Below are 17988 nucleotides of genomic sequence, written 5' to 3' on the forward strand. Positions count from 1 at the left end.
TGTCAGAGGAGTCACAGTTGAGTAATGTGAGGCTCCCCCTTCCTCTTCCAAGAACTAATCAGGCTGCCAGGCTAGAAAACAAGCCACCAGGATCTAGGCACAGATCTGGCATCCAAGACACCACTGATAGGTCACTCAACTATCCAGGATGACTAACTTCTCTGAATCTCTAATAAAAGCTCCCCTGGTTCATATTTGCGATCAGGTCAATTGTAGCTTAATACCCCTCAACTTCACCACAACCTTGCCCTTTCTGTGAAACACATGAGTATGAAAAGCCAATGTGGGTTTGATCTGAACACAACTTAGCTTAAAAAGATGCAGACATCAGCACTTCTGATCAAAAGAAACTTTAATTTGCAGCACTCAGCATCCAATAAGGTATGTCACTTCATTATCAGACAGCACTATTACAATTGTGATTAAGGAGTTTCACTGTCTTTGCAAAACACAATATCTGTGTTCTTATGCACAGACCATCTGAAGAGAAACTTCACCTCCAGAAAGTATTTTTGGCTCACAGCCCAAGGCCTTTGCTGTTCTGAAGTGAAATGCTCATCGGAAAAAAAAACAAAAACAAAATATTTGCATGAGGAAGAGACCTTTGTAAACAGCTATTGTTGATTTCCCCTTGGAGTGATCTAAATTGTTGCAGCAGATTTATTTATTTTTTTGCTTTATCTTGTCTCCTAATATTTAGGCCCAGCAGTAGGATTATGTGCAATCTATTATAAGAACAGAGAAAAGGGCTAAAGTAACATTTACATACATCTTGCCAACACCTGTTGCCCTCAGCACAGGAAGAGAGAGCTACCACACGAGATTTCAAACTACCGAATGTTATTTTTCTGCCACGGAACGACACTGGCAGTATTGCGATTCCAACTGTTTGGCTGTTGTTTTGTAGCCATTTCTGCGTACTACACCGAGCCCATCCCCTTTCCTGTTCCTATCTCTGGCTGAAGATAAACAGCCACGACTTCTGTATATTGTGAGAATGCTTGTTAAGCATGATCACAGGAGCACCAGACCCTTTTGAGCTGTGTGGAACATATGTAGGGCTTCTGATTCTCAGTTTTACCTGAATCACCAATAAAACATCCTCATATTTAAAAAATGGAATCTGTGTTTATCCATTAGACACTGGAAAAACACCAAAAATGGTTACTTGTATCTAAGGGTTTGTCTATTTGAAGCAGTAGTAAGGACTATGCAGGTGTGATTTCTGAATTGCATTAATGTGCTGTGCATTAATTGGTCCATGTAGATCCTGCTGGTGCACACTAAAAGTTCCCTATTTTACTTTAACCTAGTTCTGTATGAAACTTTATTAAAGCACACTAGGGACCATACAAAAATATTGCTCATTACAACATATACTACTGCAATGAGTAATGTAGATAATATACCTATAGTGGATACAAAAAAAAAAGCTCCCAAAAAAACCTACTAATTTTGGACATCTACATAAAACTCAAGATTTATTAAAAAAAATAAGCACTGAAATATTAAATTCATAAATCACAAAAAACAGAAAACCGAAATATACATCAGGCCTATAACATGATTTCCTAGGAGAGTTCATTGACACAGATCATTTTAAAAGTCTGCTACACAGATTTCTGGCCAGGTATCCCCAACACTAACTGATCAGTCAGTTGTTCTGGCTAGGTCAGGGGTCAGCAACCTGCGGCTCCGGAGCCACATGTGGCTCTTTGGCTGCCCCCTTGTGGGCAGCTGTTTTTTGAGGGGGTGCGAGGTGGAGGCTCTGGCCAGGAGGCACTTACCACAGGCGGGTCCCGGCTGGTGGTGCAGCAGGGCTCAGCAGGCTGCCTGCCTGCCTGCCCTGGCCCCACACCGCTCCTGGAAACGACTGGCTGTTGGCACATCTCTGCATGCCCCTTGGGGAGAGGGGGACAGCGGGTCTCTGTGAGCTGCCCCTCCCTGCAAGCACCACCCCCACAGCTCCCATTGGCCGAGACATACCAGCAGCCAGCTGCTTCTGGGAGCGGCGTGGGGCCAGGGCAGGCAGGCAGCCTGCTGAGCCCTGCTGCGCCGCCAGACGGGAGCTGCCTGTGGAAAGCGCCTCCCGGCCAGAGCCTGCACCTCACACCGTCTCCCGCACCCCAACCCCCTACCCCAGGTCAGAACCCCCTCCTGCACCCAAACTCCCTCTCAGACCCCGCACACCCAACAGAAGAGGTGGGAGGTTTGCATGCAGGGGATTCAGAATCTGATACAAAGCCAGGGTGAGGTTCTCATAAGTACATAATCCACCGCAGCACAGGTGTAGTTATTGTGTCATCTCGGGTACGCAATGCTCCTGACACCCTGTGATTTAGAAGGGCAGAGACCACTCAGCCACCAGGGAGCACACATATTGTTCAGCGACATTGCATTATTGTAACCTCCTGCCAGAATACTGGCTTTATTCAGAGCCTCACTTGAGGGACTGTCATGTCACTGCAGGCCCTGTAGCAAATGCATTTTAACAAACCCAAATCTGAATGCAAGTATTTGCAGGAGAGATGGGTCCAAACTTATTTGTATGTCAGTAACATCAGTAGGCCCCAACTGAGAACAGGTCCCCATTGTGCTAGGTGCTGTACAAACATAGGGAGTGTGCCTACATTGCAATCAGAAGCGTGGCTAAAGATATCAATGAAGATGCAGCGGCATGGACCCAGCATGGTTTAACACCACGGCTAAATACCCAGGCTGTGGGTGGTCTGGTACAGCCCTCGCTGAAGCACCTAGATTCTAGTAGCATTAAAAGTACTGGTGAGTAATAATAACTTTAATATGTTAAATTATTATTAGTTGATAAATTCTAATTCTACAAGTAGCTTTGCGTGTGATGCGGCTCTCGAAATATTTTGGTCAAAGACAAAAAACAAAACAAAAAATGGCTCTTTTTCTTTGAAAGGTTGCCAACCCCTGGGCTAGTTGATTTCATAGTCACAGATACACACCAGTTTCTTTAATGAAGCCACAGACACTAACAAGGTCTCTCCCGCTTGCTGTTTCCTAAAAAAAAAAGCAGGAACCAGTCCAATGAGCAACTTCCTTTTGGCAATTCCTCTGGGCAGCCATGAGTGAAGTAAGGTGCTTCCTACTTTTTGAGCAATATAAATCTGTTCCTCTGTTACCACTCCCTGCCAACACAACATAGATCATTCCCAAAGACCAAACACTGCCAGAAGAATATGCTATGTGGAAAAGTCAAATGGAACCTAGTGATAAAACAGTCATTAGAACATAAGAATGGCCATAATGGGCCAGACCAAAGGTCCATCTAGCCCAATATCCTGTCTTCTGACAGTGGCCAATGCCAGGTGCCCCAGAGGGAATGAACGAACAGGTAATCATCAAGTGATCCATCCGACGTCGGCCTTTCCCAGCTTCTGGCAAACAAAGGCTAGGGACACCATCCCTGCAGGGCTTTGGAGCAGAGGCCGGAGCTGGAGCGCGGAGCAGCAGGTTTTTGCCTGGAGCTGGAGAGGAGCCGGAGCACAGCTCCAAAGCCCTGCCCATCCTGGCTAACAGCCATTGATGGACCTATTCTCCACAAACTTATCTAGTTCTTTTTTGAACCCTGGTATAGTCTTGGCCTTCACAACATCCTCTGGCAAGGAGTTCCACAGGTTGACTGTGCATTGTGTGAAAAAAATACTTCATTTTGTTTGTTTTAAACCTGCTGCTTGTTAATTTCATTTGCTGACCCCTAATTCTTGTGTTATGATAAAGAATAAAGAATGCTTCCTTATTTACTTTCTCCACACTAGTCATGATTTTATACCTCTATCATATCATAGAACAGGGGTAGGCAACCTATGGCATGCGTTCCAAAGGCAGCACACGAGCCGATTTTCAGTGGCACTCACACTGCCTGGGTCCTGACCACTGGTCCAGGGGACTCTGCATTTTAATTTAACTTTAAGTGAAGCTTCTTAAACATTTTAAAACCCTTATTTACTTTACATACAACAATAGTTTAGTTATATATTATAGACTTATACAAAGAGACCTTCTGAAAACGTTAAAATGTATTACTGGCACGCGAAACCTTAAATTAGAGTGAATAAATGAAGACTCAGCACACCACTTCTGAAAGGTTACCAACCCCTGTCATAGAATATCAGGGTTGGAAGGGACCTCACGAGGTCATCTAGTCCAACCCCCTGCTCAAACCAGGATCAATCCCCAACTAACTCATCCCAGCCAGGCCTTTGTCAAGCCTGACCTTGAAACCTCTAAGGAAGGAGATTCCACCACCTCCCTAGGTAAACCATTCCAGTGCTTCGCCACCCGCCTAGTGAAAAAGTTTTTCGTAATATCCAACCTAAACCTCCCCCACTGCAACTTGAGACCATTACTCCTTGTTCGGTCATCTGGTACCACTGAGAACAGTCTAGATCCATCCTCTTTGGAACCCCCTTTCAGGTAGTTGAACGCAGCTATCAAATCCCCCCTCATTCTTCTCTTCTGCAGACTAAACAATCCCAATTCCCTCAGCCTCTCCTCATAAGTCATGTGCTCCAGTCCCCTAATCATTTTTGTTGTCCTCCGCTGGACTCTTTCCAATTTTTCCACATCCTTCTTGTAGTGTGGGGCCCAAAACTGGATACAGTACTCCAGATGAGGCCTCACCAATGTCGAATAGAGGGAAATGATCACATCCCTCGATGTGCTGGCAATGCCCCTACTTGTACAGCCCAAAATGCCGTTAGCCTTCTTGGCAACAAGGGCACACTGTTGACTCATATTCAGTTTTTCGTCCACTGTAACCCCTAGGTCCTTTTCTGCAGAACTACTGCATAGCCATTCAGTCCCTAGTCTGTAGCAGTGCATGGGATTCTTCCGTCCTAAGTGCAGGACTCTGCACTTGTCCTTGTTGAACCTCATCAGATTTCTTTTGGCCCAATCCTCTAATTTGTCTAGGTCCCTCTGTATCCTATCCCTACCCTCCAGTATATCTACCATTCCTCCCAGTTTAGTGTCATCTGCAAGCTTGCTGAGGGTGCAGTCCATGCCATCCTCCAGATCATTAATGAGGATATTGAACATAATCGGCTCCAGGACCGACCCTTGGGGCACTCCGCTTGATACCAGCTGCCAACTAGACATGAAGCCATTGATCACTACCCATTGAGCCCGACGATCTAGCCAGCTTTCTATCCACCTTATATCCCCCCAATCATCTCTTTTGCAAGCTGAAAAGTCCCAGTCTTATTAATCTCTCCTCATTCGGAAGCCATTCCATACCCCTATTAATTTTTGTTACTCTTTTCTGAACCTTTTCCAATTCCAATATACAACTCTACCCCTATATAACGCTGTCCTCGGGAGCCAAAAAATCTTACCGCGTTATAGGTGAAACCGCATTATATCGAACTTGCTTTGATCCGCTGGAGTGTGCAGCCCCGCTCCCCCAGAGCACTGCTTTACCGCGTTATATCCGAATACATGTTATATCGGTGTATCTTTTTTGAGATGGGGTGACCACATCTGCACACAGTATTCAAGATGTGGGCCTACCATGGATTTATATAGAGGCAATACGATATTTCCGTTCTTATTTTCTATCCCTTTCTTAATGATTCCCAACATTCTGCTTGCTTTTTTGACTGTCATTGCACATTGAGTGGATGTTTTTAGAGAACTATCCATAATGACGCCAAGATCTCTTTCTTGAGTGGTAACAGATAATTTAGACCCCATAATTTTTTTATGTATAGTTGGAATTAGGTTTTCCGATGTGCACTGCTTTGCATTTATCAACACTGAATTTCATCTGCCATTTTGATGCCCAGTCACCCAGTTTTGTGAGATCCTTTTGTAGCTCTTCGCAGTCTGCTTGGGACTTAACTATCTTGAATTGTTTTGTATCATCTGCAAATTTTGCCACCTCACTGTTTACCCCTTTTTCCAGAGTATTTATGAGTATGTTGAATAGGACTGGTCCCAGGACAGACCCCTGGGGGACACTACTATTTACCCCTCTCTATTCTGAAAACTGACCATTTATTCCTACCCTTCATTTCCTATCTTTTAACCAGTTACCAATCCATGAGAGGATCTTCCCTCTTATCCCATGACAGCTTACTTTGCTTAAGAACCTTTGGTGAGGGAGTAAGAAGTGAGTAAGAAGGTAGCAGGCACAGAGAAGCTCCCAGGAAGACTGATATGGGTTTATTGTCATACAGTAAACAGATCACAGCTTGAATCAGCAACCCTAGTTTAACAGTTAGGGGTAAAATTTAAAAAGCACTTAAGTCCCATCTGACTTTTGTCTACTGAAAGTCACAGGGGTATAGGAACCTAAGTAACTTTTGAAAATAGCACCTAGATGACTTAGGAGCCTACATTATTTTGAAAATTTTACCCTCAATCTAAAAGAAAGGGAAGTGGGAGATCTCCAGACAAATGTGACCTAATCTACCTAATAACAAGCAAGTGAGACACACTAGGCCAAGTTCAACTTTGCTGTACACAGGACAAATGCCTATTATCAGCAATGGGAATGGAACATGGCAAGCTACCACTGGGGATTAAGGAACCGTTTAGGGGGGAAATCAAGTCAATGCTTAACAAGCTAAACTTGTCCTCCCCATTTTGGCTTTGTTAGGTCTGCAACACTGGGGGGTCTGACAGATGAGCGGTGAGAGTAGGCTCCTGGGAGGGGAAAAAGGCAAGAAAGCAGGCTCTGGAAAGTTTTCTACTCTTACTTGAAGGTTGAACTTCGTGCATGATACAATACAAACTCTGGCTACAGTACACTGACAGAAGTAAGCTATGCAAGCCTGACTAAGCCATTTGGCTAACACAGTGGGAAAGGGAAGCTTTGGCTGTCCTTCTTCATTTGGCAAAGCATATCAGAAAGGGAAGCAGTTTGGCTTTTCTCCCTCAGGAGGGGAAAGTGATCTCTACTGGACTGCAAATGAGCCTGGAACGTAAAACCTGTTGGGAATACAGGTAGGGAGGGGGCCCACCTGCTTGGATACCTTTAGATGTTAACTACTCATACTAAAATTCCTGAGGTAAAATCCTGGCCCATTGAAGTCAATGGCAACATTCCCAGAGACTTCATTGGAGTCAGGATTTGACCCTGGGATTTACATTAATTGGGGAACTGATCTGGGTGTCAGAAAAGTCTGTCTCTGTGTCCTTTATCCCACTCTGCCTGTGGTGGACAGGGACATCCTGACATCCTACGGCTAACCATACAACAGGGAACAACACCTGCTTGTGCCACAGCTCAGATGTGTCCAGCATGCCCTCGTCTGACAGGCAATGAAAGGCTATGTAGTCTGATGCTAGTCTCAACATGCAGTATTTAAATGGAAGTAATCTTCTGAAACCTAGATAGCACCAGTTTCTCTCTCACTTTCTTGAGGTAGAATCAGGACTGAAATCCAGCAGTATAATTTCCTGATTGATATGGAAAGTTAGTGGATACCCTGGGCATAAATTCTGTCACAGTTCTAATAACTGTCTCTGTGATGGAAATGGGGGAAAAAGGTCTGCAAGGCAGAGATTCACTCTCTCCTCTAACCATTTTAAAAGGCGAAACAGCAACGCTGAAATAGAAGCTGAAACATGATTGGCATAGCCTTAAAAAAAAGCCATCCTCACTAAAAAAGGCAACAGTCATAGAGAAATGAAATGAGTCTCACTGAGAGCTTCTGACATAATCTCTCATTATGAAGTGCTTCCTTCTTTGTGCAAACATTTCAGGGCATTTTAAAACAGATCACATATTTCTTAACAGCTGAACCTGCACCCTTCAAGTGTTTAGATAACAACAGAGTGCTTGCTTCTTAAGATGCACTATCACCTAGTTACTACGGAGTCAATAATATGAAGCAATGATTTTAATGGGGAAAATGTGGAAGTAAAGGCAACTGGAGTGGACTTTGTCAGAGGCAGGTGGGAAGAGAGTGCAGGCGGTAAGAACACTACAGCATTAATCCAGAGCTCTGAATGGCAGAGACCAGACCATTTAAATATAATTTCAGAATAAGTATTCATTCCCGCCTACCCCCCGCCAAAAAAAAAAAAATCACCCCCACATAAGAGACAGTTAACAATATTTGGAATGGAGCAGGCAAGAGAATGAATCCAAGGTTATTACAACAGAAAGGTCCAGGTCTTTCAGTTGTTGTATGCAGTGTTATTGTAGCCATGTCAGTCCCAAGATATTAGAGACACAAAGTGGGTGAGGTAATATCTTTTACTGGACCAACTTCTGTTCGTCTCTCTCACCAACAGAAGCTGGTGCAGTAAAATATATTACCACACTCACCTTGTCTCTCTCAGATCCTTCTGTGACCTTTGAAAGTATAAAGCAACAGAGGGTCCTGTGGCACCTTTAAGACTAAGGGTACGTCTATACTTACTTCCTGGTCCGGATGTAAGCGATCGATCTTCTGGGATCGATTTATCGCATCTTGTCTAGATAAATCGATCCCGGAAGTGCTTGCCGTCGACGCCGGTACTCCAGCTGAATTTGCGTACCTGAGTCCGAAGTGGGGGGTTAGTGTGGTCCAGGCCTAACAGAAGTATTGGGAGCATAAGCTTTCGTGGGTAAGAACCTCACTTCTTCAGATGCAAGATTCTTCTCTTGCATCTGAAGAAGTGAGGTTCTTACCCACGAAAGCTTATGCTCCCAATACTTTTGTTAGTCTTAAAGGTGCCACAGGACCCTCTGTTGCTTTTTACAGATTCAGACTAACACGGCTACCCCTCTGATACGTTGAAAGTATGTAATCCTCTTGTCGTCACCTCTTGCCCATGATTGCTATCAAGATTAATTTAATCAGTTTTAATTTAATCCTAGTTTTATGAAGCTCTCTGCAAAAGATCATCAGAAATCTTAGGAAAAATCAAGAAGGGGTTAGTACTCCACAGAGAGTCGATCTCAAAGACGGGTGTCTGCAGAGGAGTTCTGCAGGTCAGCTTCAGCATTGTGACAGTTAAAAGATCAACAGATGTGAAGGTAAGCTCTTATGGGACTTCATTTACTGTAGCCCCCAGGAACATAACAATCCCTTGGCTAGCCTGGAGTTTCAGTTAACTGGAACTCATAAAAAAGCAGTCTGGTTTACTTGTATGAAAGCAATAAGAGAGTCTAAATTTTCCTTCTTAACCCCAGGGTGGAGTCGGGGGTGGGGTGGGGGGGTTGAAATAGCAGGGAAGGTATTGGGAACCAATTGAGATTATGTAGAAACAATCTCTCCATTAACCAGTTCATTAGCCATGGATATAATGCAAGATCTGTTGTAGTGCAAGATAGCCATCTTGGGGTTGAAGCTGTGGATGAGGTAACCCCTGAAAGACTTGAGCCAGCAAGTAAGACGACAACTCCAGCAAATGGGAGTTATGAGGAGCCAGGAAGACTTCCTTTTGCTTTCACTGTAGAATTAGACAATAGAAAAATCTTCATTTCCTGATCTCACCTGGAAAAGTGATTGTACCAATGACAGAGCCAGAAACTTGGGAAAAGGAACAAGAAAGCAGAGACCAAGAGAGACTAGAAAGGAATATAAGGAAAGGAAAGGTTAAGCAAGCTGGGAAACAAAAAGGAAAATGACCAGTTGAAAATAAAATACACCAGCCAATTTTTGTTCCAAGCTCATTGTTTTCATTCTGTCAGCCATCTGGGAGGCCTGGACTAAAAATATCTTAGGGATGCAGTAATACTTACTGTTCTCTATAAGGATCCATTAGATCTCTCTCTAAGAGCATAAAAGATTATTACAGAAACATGGACCAAGAAAGGTTCTGATCTAAATGGAACCCTCTAAATACAGAAGGTCTACTTCAAAAGCACACATAAATTAAAGGACAGAGACCTAAATCATTCCTACATTCTGTGAAGTGCCTCAAGCACTTTTGGCACCATATATATATTAACTATACCTGATTTTTTTCCTTCTATGAGTTTTCATATATTGAGATGGGAACCCCATGCCCTTAAAATGTGACAGGCTGAAATTACAGGAGTCCCACTTGAACTCCAACTGTGGGTGACCCAGCATGATCTTATTCATCACTTACAAAAGGCCTGATAATTGGTCAGAAACCAAGGTTTGGAAAAAAAATTGTTTTAAAAAGAACTTGCACCCGACTGAGAAAAAAAAAACTGTTGGATGTTTTGTTTTCATTAAGGAAAAAAAAGACCATTCATAAAAAAAAGGCATTGGCTAAATTAAGGAACTGTTAGGTGCCAATCTTTTCTAAATACATATAGAAATACTGTATTATTGCAAAATGCCATTCCCACCAAGGGCATGAAATAGATACTTCAAGACATAATGATATTAGATAGAAGCTATGGAGAAACTAGGAGAAAGCTTTCCTCCAGTAAAAGATTTTACTTTGCAACATACTCAATGCACTGAGAAGTGTGGCAATATTATTTCATTGCTTAAATATTTATGAAGCCCTTGCAGAATTTCCACTTTTCATTACATTAACAGGGTTGACTGATGGATTATGCAACTGTTGCTCTCTTCCACCAAGAATCATTACCATCTTATGGGAAGCTAGTGCAGAAGTTATTAAATGGTGACACCCACAGCTCACATGTTACATCTGTGTTATGGGATCTTCACTGGCTACCAATTAGTTTTCGGGCAGAATTCACGGTATTGGTATTAGTCTACAAAGCTGGAAACAGTTCAGTCCCACCTCTTAAAAGACTGACTCTCTCCCCTAGCAATTACTGTAATAAGAACAGATGCTTGAGTCCTCTTGATGTTACCTGGAATTTGCTTGGTCTGTCAGAGCCTGGAGTTGTTAACCTGCACATTTGGGTGGGACAATTGTATGCAGGGCCATGAATGTAGGGCTGGGGCAGTGGGTTAGGGTGCAGGAGGGAGTGCGTTGTGCAGGAAGGGGCTCAGGGCAAAGGGTTGGGGTGCAGGGAAGGGGCTCAGGGCCGGGGTGCGGGGTACAGGAGGGATGCAGGGTGCGGGCTCCGGCGCAGCTTACCTCGAGCAGCTCTGGGGTCGCAGCAGCATGCAACGCAGCTAAGGCAGGATCCCTGTCTGCCCTGGCCCCACGCCGCTCCCGGAAGTTGCCAGCATGTCCGATAGTGGCTCCTGGGGGTGGGGTGGGGCAGACAGCTCTGCCGCGCACTGCCCTCGCCTGCGGGTATCACCTCCGAAGGTCCCATTGGCCGCGGTTGCCCATTCCCCGGCCAATGGGAGCTGTGGGCGGCAGTGCCTGCAGGTGAGGGCAGTACACAGAGCCCTCTGCCCCCGCCCCCAGGGGCCGCAGGGACGTGGTGCTGGCCACTTCCGGGAACGGCGCAGGGCCAGGGCAGGCAGGGAGCCTGCATTAGCCCCACTGCGCCATGGGGCTGGCAATCAGGCGGGCCAGATCAAAAGACCTAATGGGCCAGATCGGGCCTGTGGGATCTAGTTTGCCCTCCCCTGATATAACTGCTGGTTAAATATTAGAGCTCTTGAATGCCTGATATTTGTATCATTTTATCTTGTATTGGGTGGTGAAAAAAATTGATGAATAAACATATATAAAGCCTAAAACCAAAGGAAATATCTGCATGATACTGAAAAAAAATCCAGTGAAAATAGTTCACACACACACTCCCCTGCTGTGTTTGCAACCCTAACGCTACAGCCCTGGAAGGGTGTATCAGAACCAGGAAATCAAATTGACTAGTTTCTTTTCATTTTCTCATCATGAACAAATACAAGAAGCAAACAAGGGCTCTGCTCCTACAATAACTTGCAATATATAAAGTTAAATATGGGTTTAAAGAACCCCATTGAAGCCAACACAACTGCTCTGAGTGTATACTGTTAAGTCGGCAGGTTAAATCTTTGCTCCATCAGGGCCAAAGACAATACAAGAGTGAAAAGTTGATCAGAGTATTTCAAACTTTCAATTAATACCTAATCTATTCAAGATGTTTCTAAGGACATAGTGAGAGATTTTTAAACATGTGATTTGGCTGCAGCAGCCTATCAGACTCCCACGTGACACCCCACCTGTTCACATCCTAACAGGTGGGTTTTGGCAAGGCATCTCTTGCTGGCTTCTCTTCCTTCAAGCATAAGGTGAGTGAGCTGAAAAGGGGGCTGACTCCAACTTCCCAGCCTGGACACCGGTGACACACAATTCTTACCTGCAACATAGTGACCACGTGGCAGGGGTTCAGCAGATAGATGACCGTCCTGGTGGCAAACTTGAACCCCACCTCCAGGCCAAAGGTGAGGCAGAGGGCCACCAGCAGCAGGTTCTTGCCCAGGCTCTCCTGCTTGGCCTGGGATTGCTGGACCGGATGGTTTCCCTCCTCCCTGGAGTGCAGCTGCCGCCTGATTTTCCGCAGGGACACCAGGATCTCCAGGACGCCCACGGTGAGGAAGACCAGGCTTTCCAGCAGGCGCTGCTGCGGGGTGAGGAAGGCGGCGCACTCGGGCCCCCCGTTGCCCGCGAAGCTGGGGTCCACCCCGCCGTAGAGCCAGTCCAGGAGGTTGCCGAGGCTGTAGCGGGCCATGGCGCGGTGCTGCCTCTCCTGCTCGCCCTCGCTGTCCCGGAGCAGGTCGGACCAGGGCGGGACCCAAGCCAGGATGCTGGCTGTCTGGCGGAGCATGAAAAGCGGGGACCCCCCCCCCGGCAGGAGCTAGCCGCACCCAGCCGGGCAGCCCCGAGCCCTGCTCCCCCGGCGGCTGGGAACCGCCAGCAGCGGCGAGTCTGCGGAGAGAGGGAACCACTCAGCGCGGGAGGGGACCCGGCAGCCCCGCCCCCGGGCCCAGCCCCCTTCCTCCCGTCGGTGTCCACTCCCGCGCCCCCGCTCCGCGCGCCCCCTGCCGCCGCCCCGGGCCCCGCAGGCGGGGGGATCCGCTACCTCAGCGGGCCGGGAGCGGGCAGGCCCAGCGCCCCTGACTACGGGGCCAGCGCCGGGTGCAGGCAGCAGCAGCTGCCCAGGCAGCAGGGGGCGCCCGCCCCTGCCGCGTCCCGGTTGTGGCGCGGGCGGCTCTCCCGGCCCCTGCCCGGCGCAGCAACATCACCCCACCGACGTGCCTGACTCACACCGAAACATGGATGAGCCGGCCCCGATTGGCTGCGCCGGGCCGCCCGCTCCGCCCCCCGCTCCGGCGGCTCCCTCCTCCCGCCGCTTCCTCCGCCCTCCTGCTGTTGTCTCCTCCCCCTTCTCTACCCACTCCCTGCGCCCGCCTTCCTCCTGCTCCCCTCACCCCGTTCAGCCCTGCTGCCTCCTTCAGCCCTCACACCCCCCCCGTGCCCTCCTTCCTCCTCCTGCACTCATCCCCCGGCGCCCGCCTTCACCTCTGCACCTTCCTTCACTCACCTCCTGCACCCTCCTTTGCCAGTTCCTCTCCTCTCCCTCTCCCCCACTCACCTCCTTCTCCTAAGAACTGGCAAGAGCCAACTATGTCTGACTCGTCCCTGTGTAGTGTACTTATAAAATGTGTATATATAATTTGCTGCCATAGGAGAGATAAGTATTAAAGTAGAATTGTGGGATTAAGGGGATGCTGTCAAACTTGGTAGGACTTTAAGTGAACATAACTAGACAACTGTCTCATGTGATAGAACTTTTCTCAGAGATTCCACCCAGGGTGTATGGTGATCTGAACCAATTCTTGTTGCCAATCTCAACTTAAAAATAATAACACTGTCACTACTTAAGGCATATTGTACTGCAAACAAACTTGTACTGTCTGTCTCATTATAGCATCTGTGTGCCAGTTCTGTATTCTAGTGTAAGTGTTAAGGGCCCCCCCCCTCCATCATCTTTTTAATTATCAGCATCAGCTACATTCCGTTTTCAAAATAACTACAAAGGCAAACTAGTACAGATAAGGACTTGTAAATAAGACCACTTTCACTGTAGTTATGCAAGACCTCCTGTCAGCTCTGCCATGGACTCCAGTGCTACCCTGGGCAAGTTATTTACTCTCTCTCTCTCTTTGCCTCAGTCGCCCCCCTCCCTCCATTAAAATAGGGAGGAAGTTATTTGCCTAAACCACATGCAACTATGGGTTGAAAACTACACTATATGAGTTTGTTTGTCAACTGTGAACAAAAAATGAGAGAGAACAAATATGAGAATTTTGTACAAAGGATTATCTTATGTTATTTAGCAACCTATGCTTAGTATATTGTATTTCTGTTTGTCAAAAAGATTCCTCAAAAACAGTTGGCCTTTGCAGGTGGGGGCTATGGAACTGTGCAAATTGCAAGAGAATTTAAAGATATGGATGCCACATCCAACCTAAAAAACAAAATAAGGTATGTTGTTGTTTTTTTTCTGTTTATTAACACACTTTTTCCTGTTGCTCTATAAATAAACTGCACATTGCGTGAAATAGCAGCACCAGACTTGTTTTCCTTTTTCGCTCACACCTTCTTGAATACATGATGTAGATGTAGTGGTGGGAAGGACACATGGAGCCAGGAAGCCACCAGCATAATGTATGGCTGTAGGATCAGGGCCGGCTCCAGGGTTTTTGCCGCCCCAAGCAGCAGGGGAAAGCCACAGCACTTCGGCAGTAACTCCACCGCACCGCTTTCTTCTTTGGCGGCACTTCAGCAGCAGGTCCTTCCCTCCGAGAGGGACCGAGGGACCCGCCCCAGAATTGTAGCCAAAGAGCTGGACGTGCTGCCCCTTCCCCTTGGCCGCCGCAAGCACCTGCTTGCTGCGCTGGTGCCTGGAGCTGGCCCTGTGTAGGATATAGAGCTGTAGATAGGATGAGGTAACAGTAGTGAATGGAACATACTTTCTGTGCTTCCTTACCTACTCACTCCCACCCAGACTTTCCAAAAACCTCTCTCTCAGGGTTGGAGTTGTGGAATGAGAAGGTGGGGAAATAGGCAGATATTAACATTACCAGACCAGTTTTGTCCAGTGATCTCAGCATGGGACTGGGGGGCAGAAACTCCTGCCCCAGCTATCTCTATCTGAACTTTCCCATCAGTAAATAAAGAGGTTCTCTCTATGGGGGTGCAGGTGATGAACTGGTTAAGTGGTATAGAAATGCTGAATTGTTATATAGACAGAATTGTGTAAATCTGTACATTTGAAAACCAGGAGTGATTTTGAATTGAATGTCAAGGTGGATAGGAAGTCGGTTGGGCAGAAAAAGCCCACATCCTATAATTCTAGAGAGTAGTCTGACTAGCATGGGACTTAAGTAAATCCATAAAAGATGGCAGTACCAGAGGGCCTGAACTTATAAGGTGCTGAGTATTATTAAGCACTGAGGCATGAATAGGGATTTGAGCTGAGGCAAGGTCAAAAAAAGGCAGAGGAATTTAGGTGAGTAAAGTTTATTAATGATGTGGGTGTTTTCTATATATCCCCTTAGTATCCTGTCTTTAATATTCTTAACTTGTGTTGCAGAACAGGAAAATTGTGTTAAGATCTAGAGCAGTGGTGGCCAACGTGCGGCCACACATGGCCCGTCATAGTAATCCGCTGGCAGGCCGCCAGACCATTTATTTACATTTGCACGATTGCCCGCAGCTCCCAGTGGCTGCAGTTTGCCATTTCCGCCCCTGATCTAGAGACTTGGCACACCTAGCGTTTAGAAAAATATGTAAGTACTGTTACTATCTGTTTGTAAAAATCTGATATTTCAAAGAGTGACTTTTGTAAAACAATCATTCTAAAAGCAACATTAGTTTAAATTTAAGTATTTAAGGATATGTCAAGGAACCATCTGTCTTTTTACAAGTTTAATCATTGTGGTAGACTATTGTACCAATCCTCAGATAGAGAATTCTTCTTCAAAATCAGGATGCTTTGCCATCCAGCGTGTTACAAAGTTATAGAAACTTGAACCTCTCTGCCATTAAGATTTTTACAGATTATATTAGAATAGGTCACAGATGTAAACACTTAATTTGTGGGGCAGTATTTATTCTTAGTTATAATACAAAGTCTGAAAAATATGGACCTTTTCTGTACAGTTAATACGTTATTGAATTGTGAAGTGGCAGTGTAGTGTGAATTATTGCTACAATTATACTATAATGTATGAAAGTTTGAAGATTTGTTTTAAACAATGTTGCAAAACAAATTCTATCTTTAATAAAAGGCAAATATGTTTTTATTGCAATGAATATTCTTTGAGTAGAGAGAATGTTTTAGTGCTATTTATTTTCTTGGTTTCCTTACTTATGGAATGCTTTTGGAAATACTGGGTGCACTGCGTCATTTAGCAGCATAAAAAGGGTGGGGGATAGTATGCCATCTATGTTCCTTGAAATGCTAAGATGAACATTTCTGTGTCTGTTTGTGAAACCAAAGAGATGCTTTCATTTATTCTTACAATGCTTAAAAAGTGGTTATGTTTGAGAGGTTTTCTAATTCTTTATCATCAAGTGTTTGTTTTTTTTAAACTAGTTCTCCTCCTCCATTTAAAAGCAAACTGTCCTACTTCTCCCAGGCTTCAGATATGGGAAGGGCTGTTATGAAGACGATGGTGATCAATTATTCTTCATGTCCACTGACCATAGGGTAAGAAATAATGGGCTTAAATCTGCAGCAAGGGAGATTTAGGTTAGATTTTAGAAAAAGCTTTCTAACTACAAGGGCAGTTACATTCTGGAATAGGCTTCTGTAGCAGGCTGCTGACTCACGGGTGCGGCACCTCCTGCTGATCATCTGGGAATTAGCTCTTTCCAGCCTCAAAGCACCTCCTGCTGGCCGGTGGCTCACCTGCCTCAGGCACCATGTCCCTCCCAGACGCCAGTACCCCTTTACCTCAGGGTTCTGCCCCAGCACTACCCTCATACTCTGGGTCTCCCCTCCCAGGGGAACCCCCAACCCTCTAAGACCAACTTGTCTCAGTGGCTACTGCCAGTCATTATCTAGCCTCCTTTCCCTGGGGCAAACTGCAGTCTGTAATGGCCACTCATCACTGGCAAGGGAGTTAGACCTGCGGCCTTTGCCTATCCCCAGGCTACCCCTCTGAAGCCCCAGTACCTTTTGGCCTTAAACAAGGCCTGCAGCCTGGGGGTTTACCAGGCTGGTGCTCCCCAGCTCCCTTTGCCCTTCGCCAGCACTGCTCCGCTTCAGGTACCTTACTCCAGGGCCAGAGTGAGACTTCCTCACAGCTCCTGCTCCACAGCCCTCTTATCAGGGCCAGCTGGGCCCTGATTGAGCTTGCCACACCTGAGGTCAGCTACTCACTCAGCTGCCCTCACTGCTTTTCCCAGCCGCAGCCCTCTCCAGGGCTGCTTTTAACCTATGCCTACTGGAGAGGGGCAGCCACCCCACTACAGCTTCCAAGAGAAGTTGTGGAATCCCCATTATTAGAGGCTTTTAAGAACAGGTTGGACAAACACCTTGGTCCCGCCCCAGCACAGGGGGATAGACTTGGTGACCTCTTAAGGTCACCTCCAGCTCCATATTTATATGTATTGTAAGATAAATGCTACATAGGTGAGTTTAAAATAGTGTATTAATAAGTTTAGTCACTCAGTTTCTCTTCACAAAAGAAGAATTTAGGAAAGAAGTCCCTGAGATAGACACTACAAAAGATGAGAAAACTGGAAGAAACATACTAACAAGGAATTGGGCTGCTGTCTGTGCCATAAAGCAGATCTGGGTGTTGTTTGTGGCAATAGTGATGGTTTTATTGTACATGGCTGAGGCAGTGGAAGGGGATGGATTTCAAGTTGTTCAGGGCAGGGGAAAAACAAACAAACAACAACAAACAAACACCCTATAGGCGGTCCTCATCAGACAGAATACTCTGTGCTAGTGTTCATAAACTATGGTCTTATTGCTTTGAGAAAAGTGAGTAGAGAAGAAAACTGCCAGCCAGTGGTGTTAGCATTGAGCTTCTTGTGTGAGGAGTTCTGGTTTATTTTTAAAAATAGAATCATGTGTTATAGGGAACCTTCTTTGGAGAGAGATATGAAGAATTAAATTTGTAGCCAAAGGCACAAGATGAAGAAGTGAAAGCAGGGAGAATTACAGTACATAAC

The 17988-nt window shown here is 45.8% G+C and overlaps 2 protein-coding genes across 5 annotated transcripts in view; one reads left to right on the forward strand and one right to left on the reverse strand.

Moving 5' to 3' along the window:
* TMEM164 (transmembrane protein 164) overlaps window positions 1–13058 on the reverse strand; it is a 97120-nt gene extending 84062 nt beyond the window's left edge. For 2 of the 4 annotated variants that reach the window (XM_005291815.5, XM_005291814.5), the window contains exon 1: window positions 12155–13058. In XM_005291815.5, the coding sequence (XP_005291872.1) occupies window positions 12155–12622 (468 nt within the window). In that variant the 5' untranslated portion in view covers window positions 12623–13058. The remainder of the gene's footprint in view (window positions 1–12154) is intronic. The other 2 variants (XM_042851064.2, XM_065557285.1) reach the window with 2 other exon arrangements.
* Window positions 13059–14209: 1151 nt separating this feature from the next.
* ACSL4 (acyl-CoA synthetase long chain family member 4) overlaps window positions 14210–17988 on the forward strand; it is a 110647-nt gene continuing 106868 nt past the window's right edge. Inside the window, exon 1 of the mRNA XM_065557267.1 lies at window positions 14210–14283. The gene's annotated coding sequence lies outside the window, so the exon portion shown is untranslated. The remainder of the gene's footprint in view (window positions 14284–17988) is intronic.

This window comes from Chrysemys picta, chromosome 9, assembly GCF_011386835.1.
Source record: "Chrysemys picta bellii isolate R12L10 chromosome 9, ASM1138683v2, whole genome shotgun sequence".
In the NCBI taxonomy this organism is placed as follows: domain Eukaryota; kingdom Metazoa; phylum Chordata; order Testudines; family Emydidae; genus Chrysemys; species Chrysemys picta.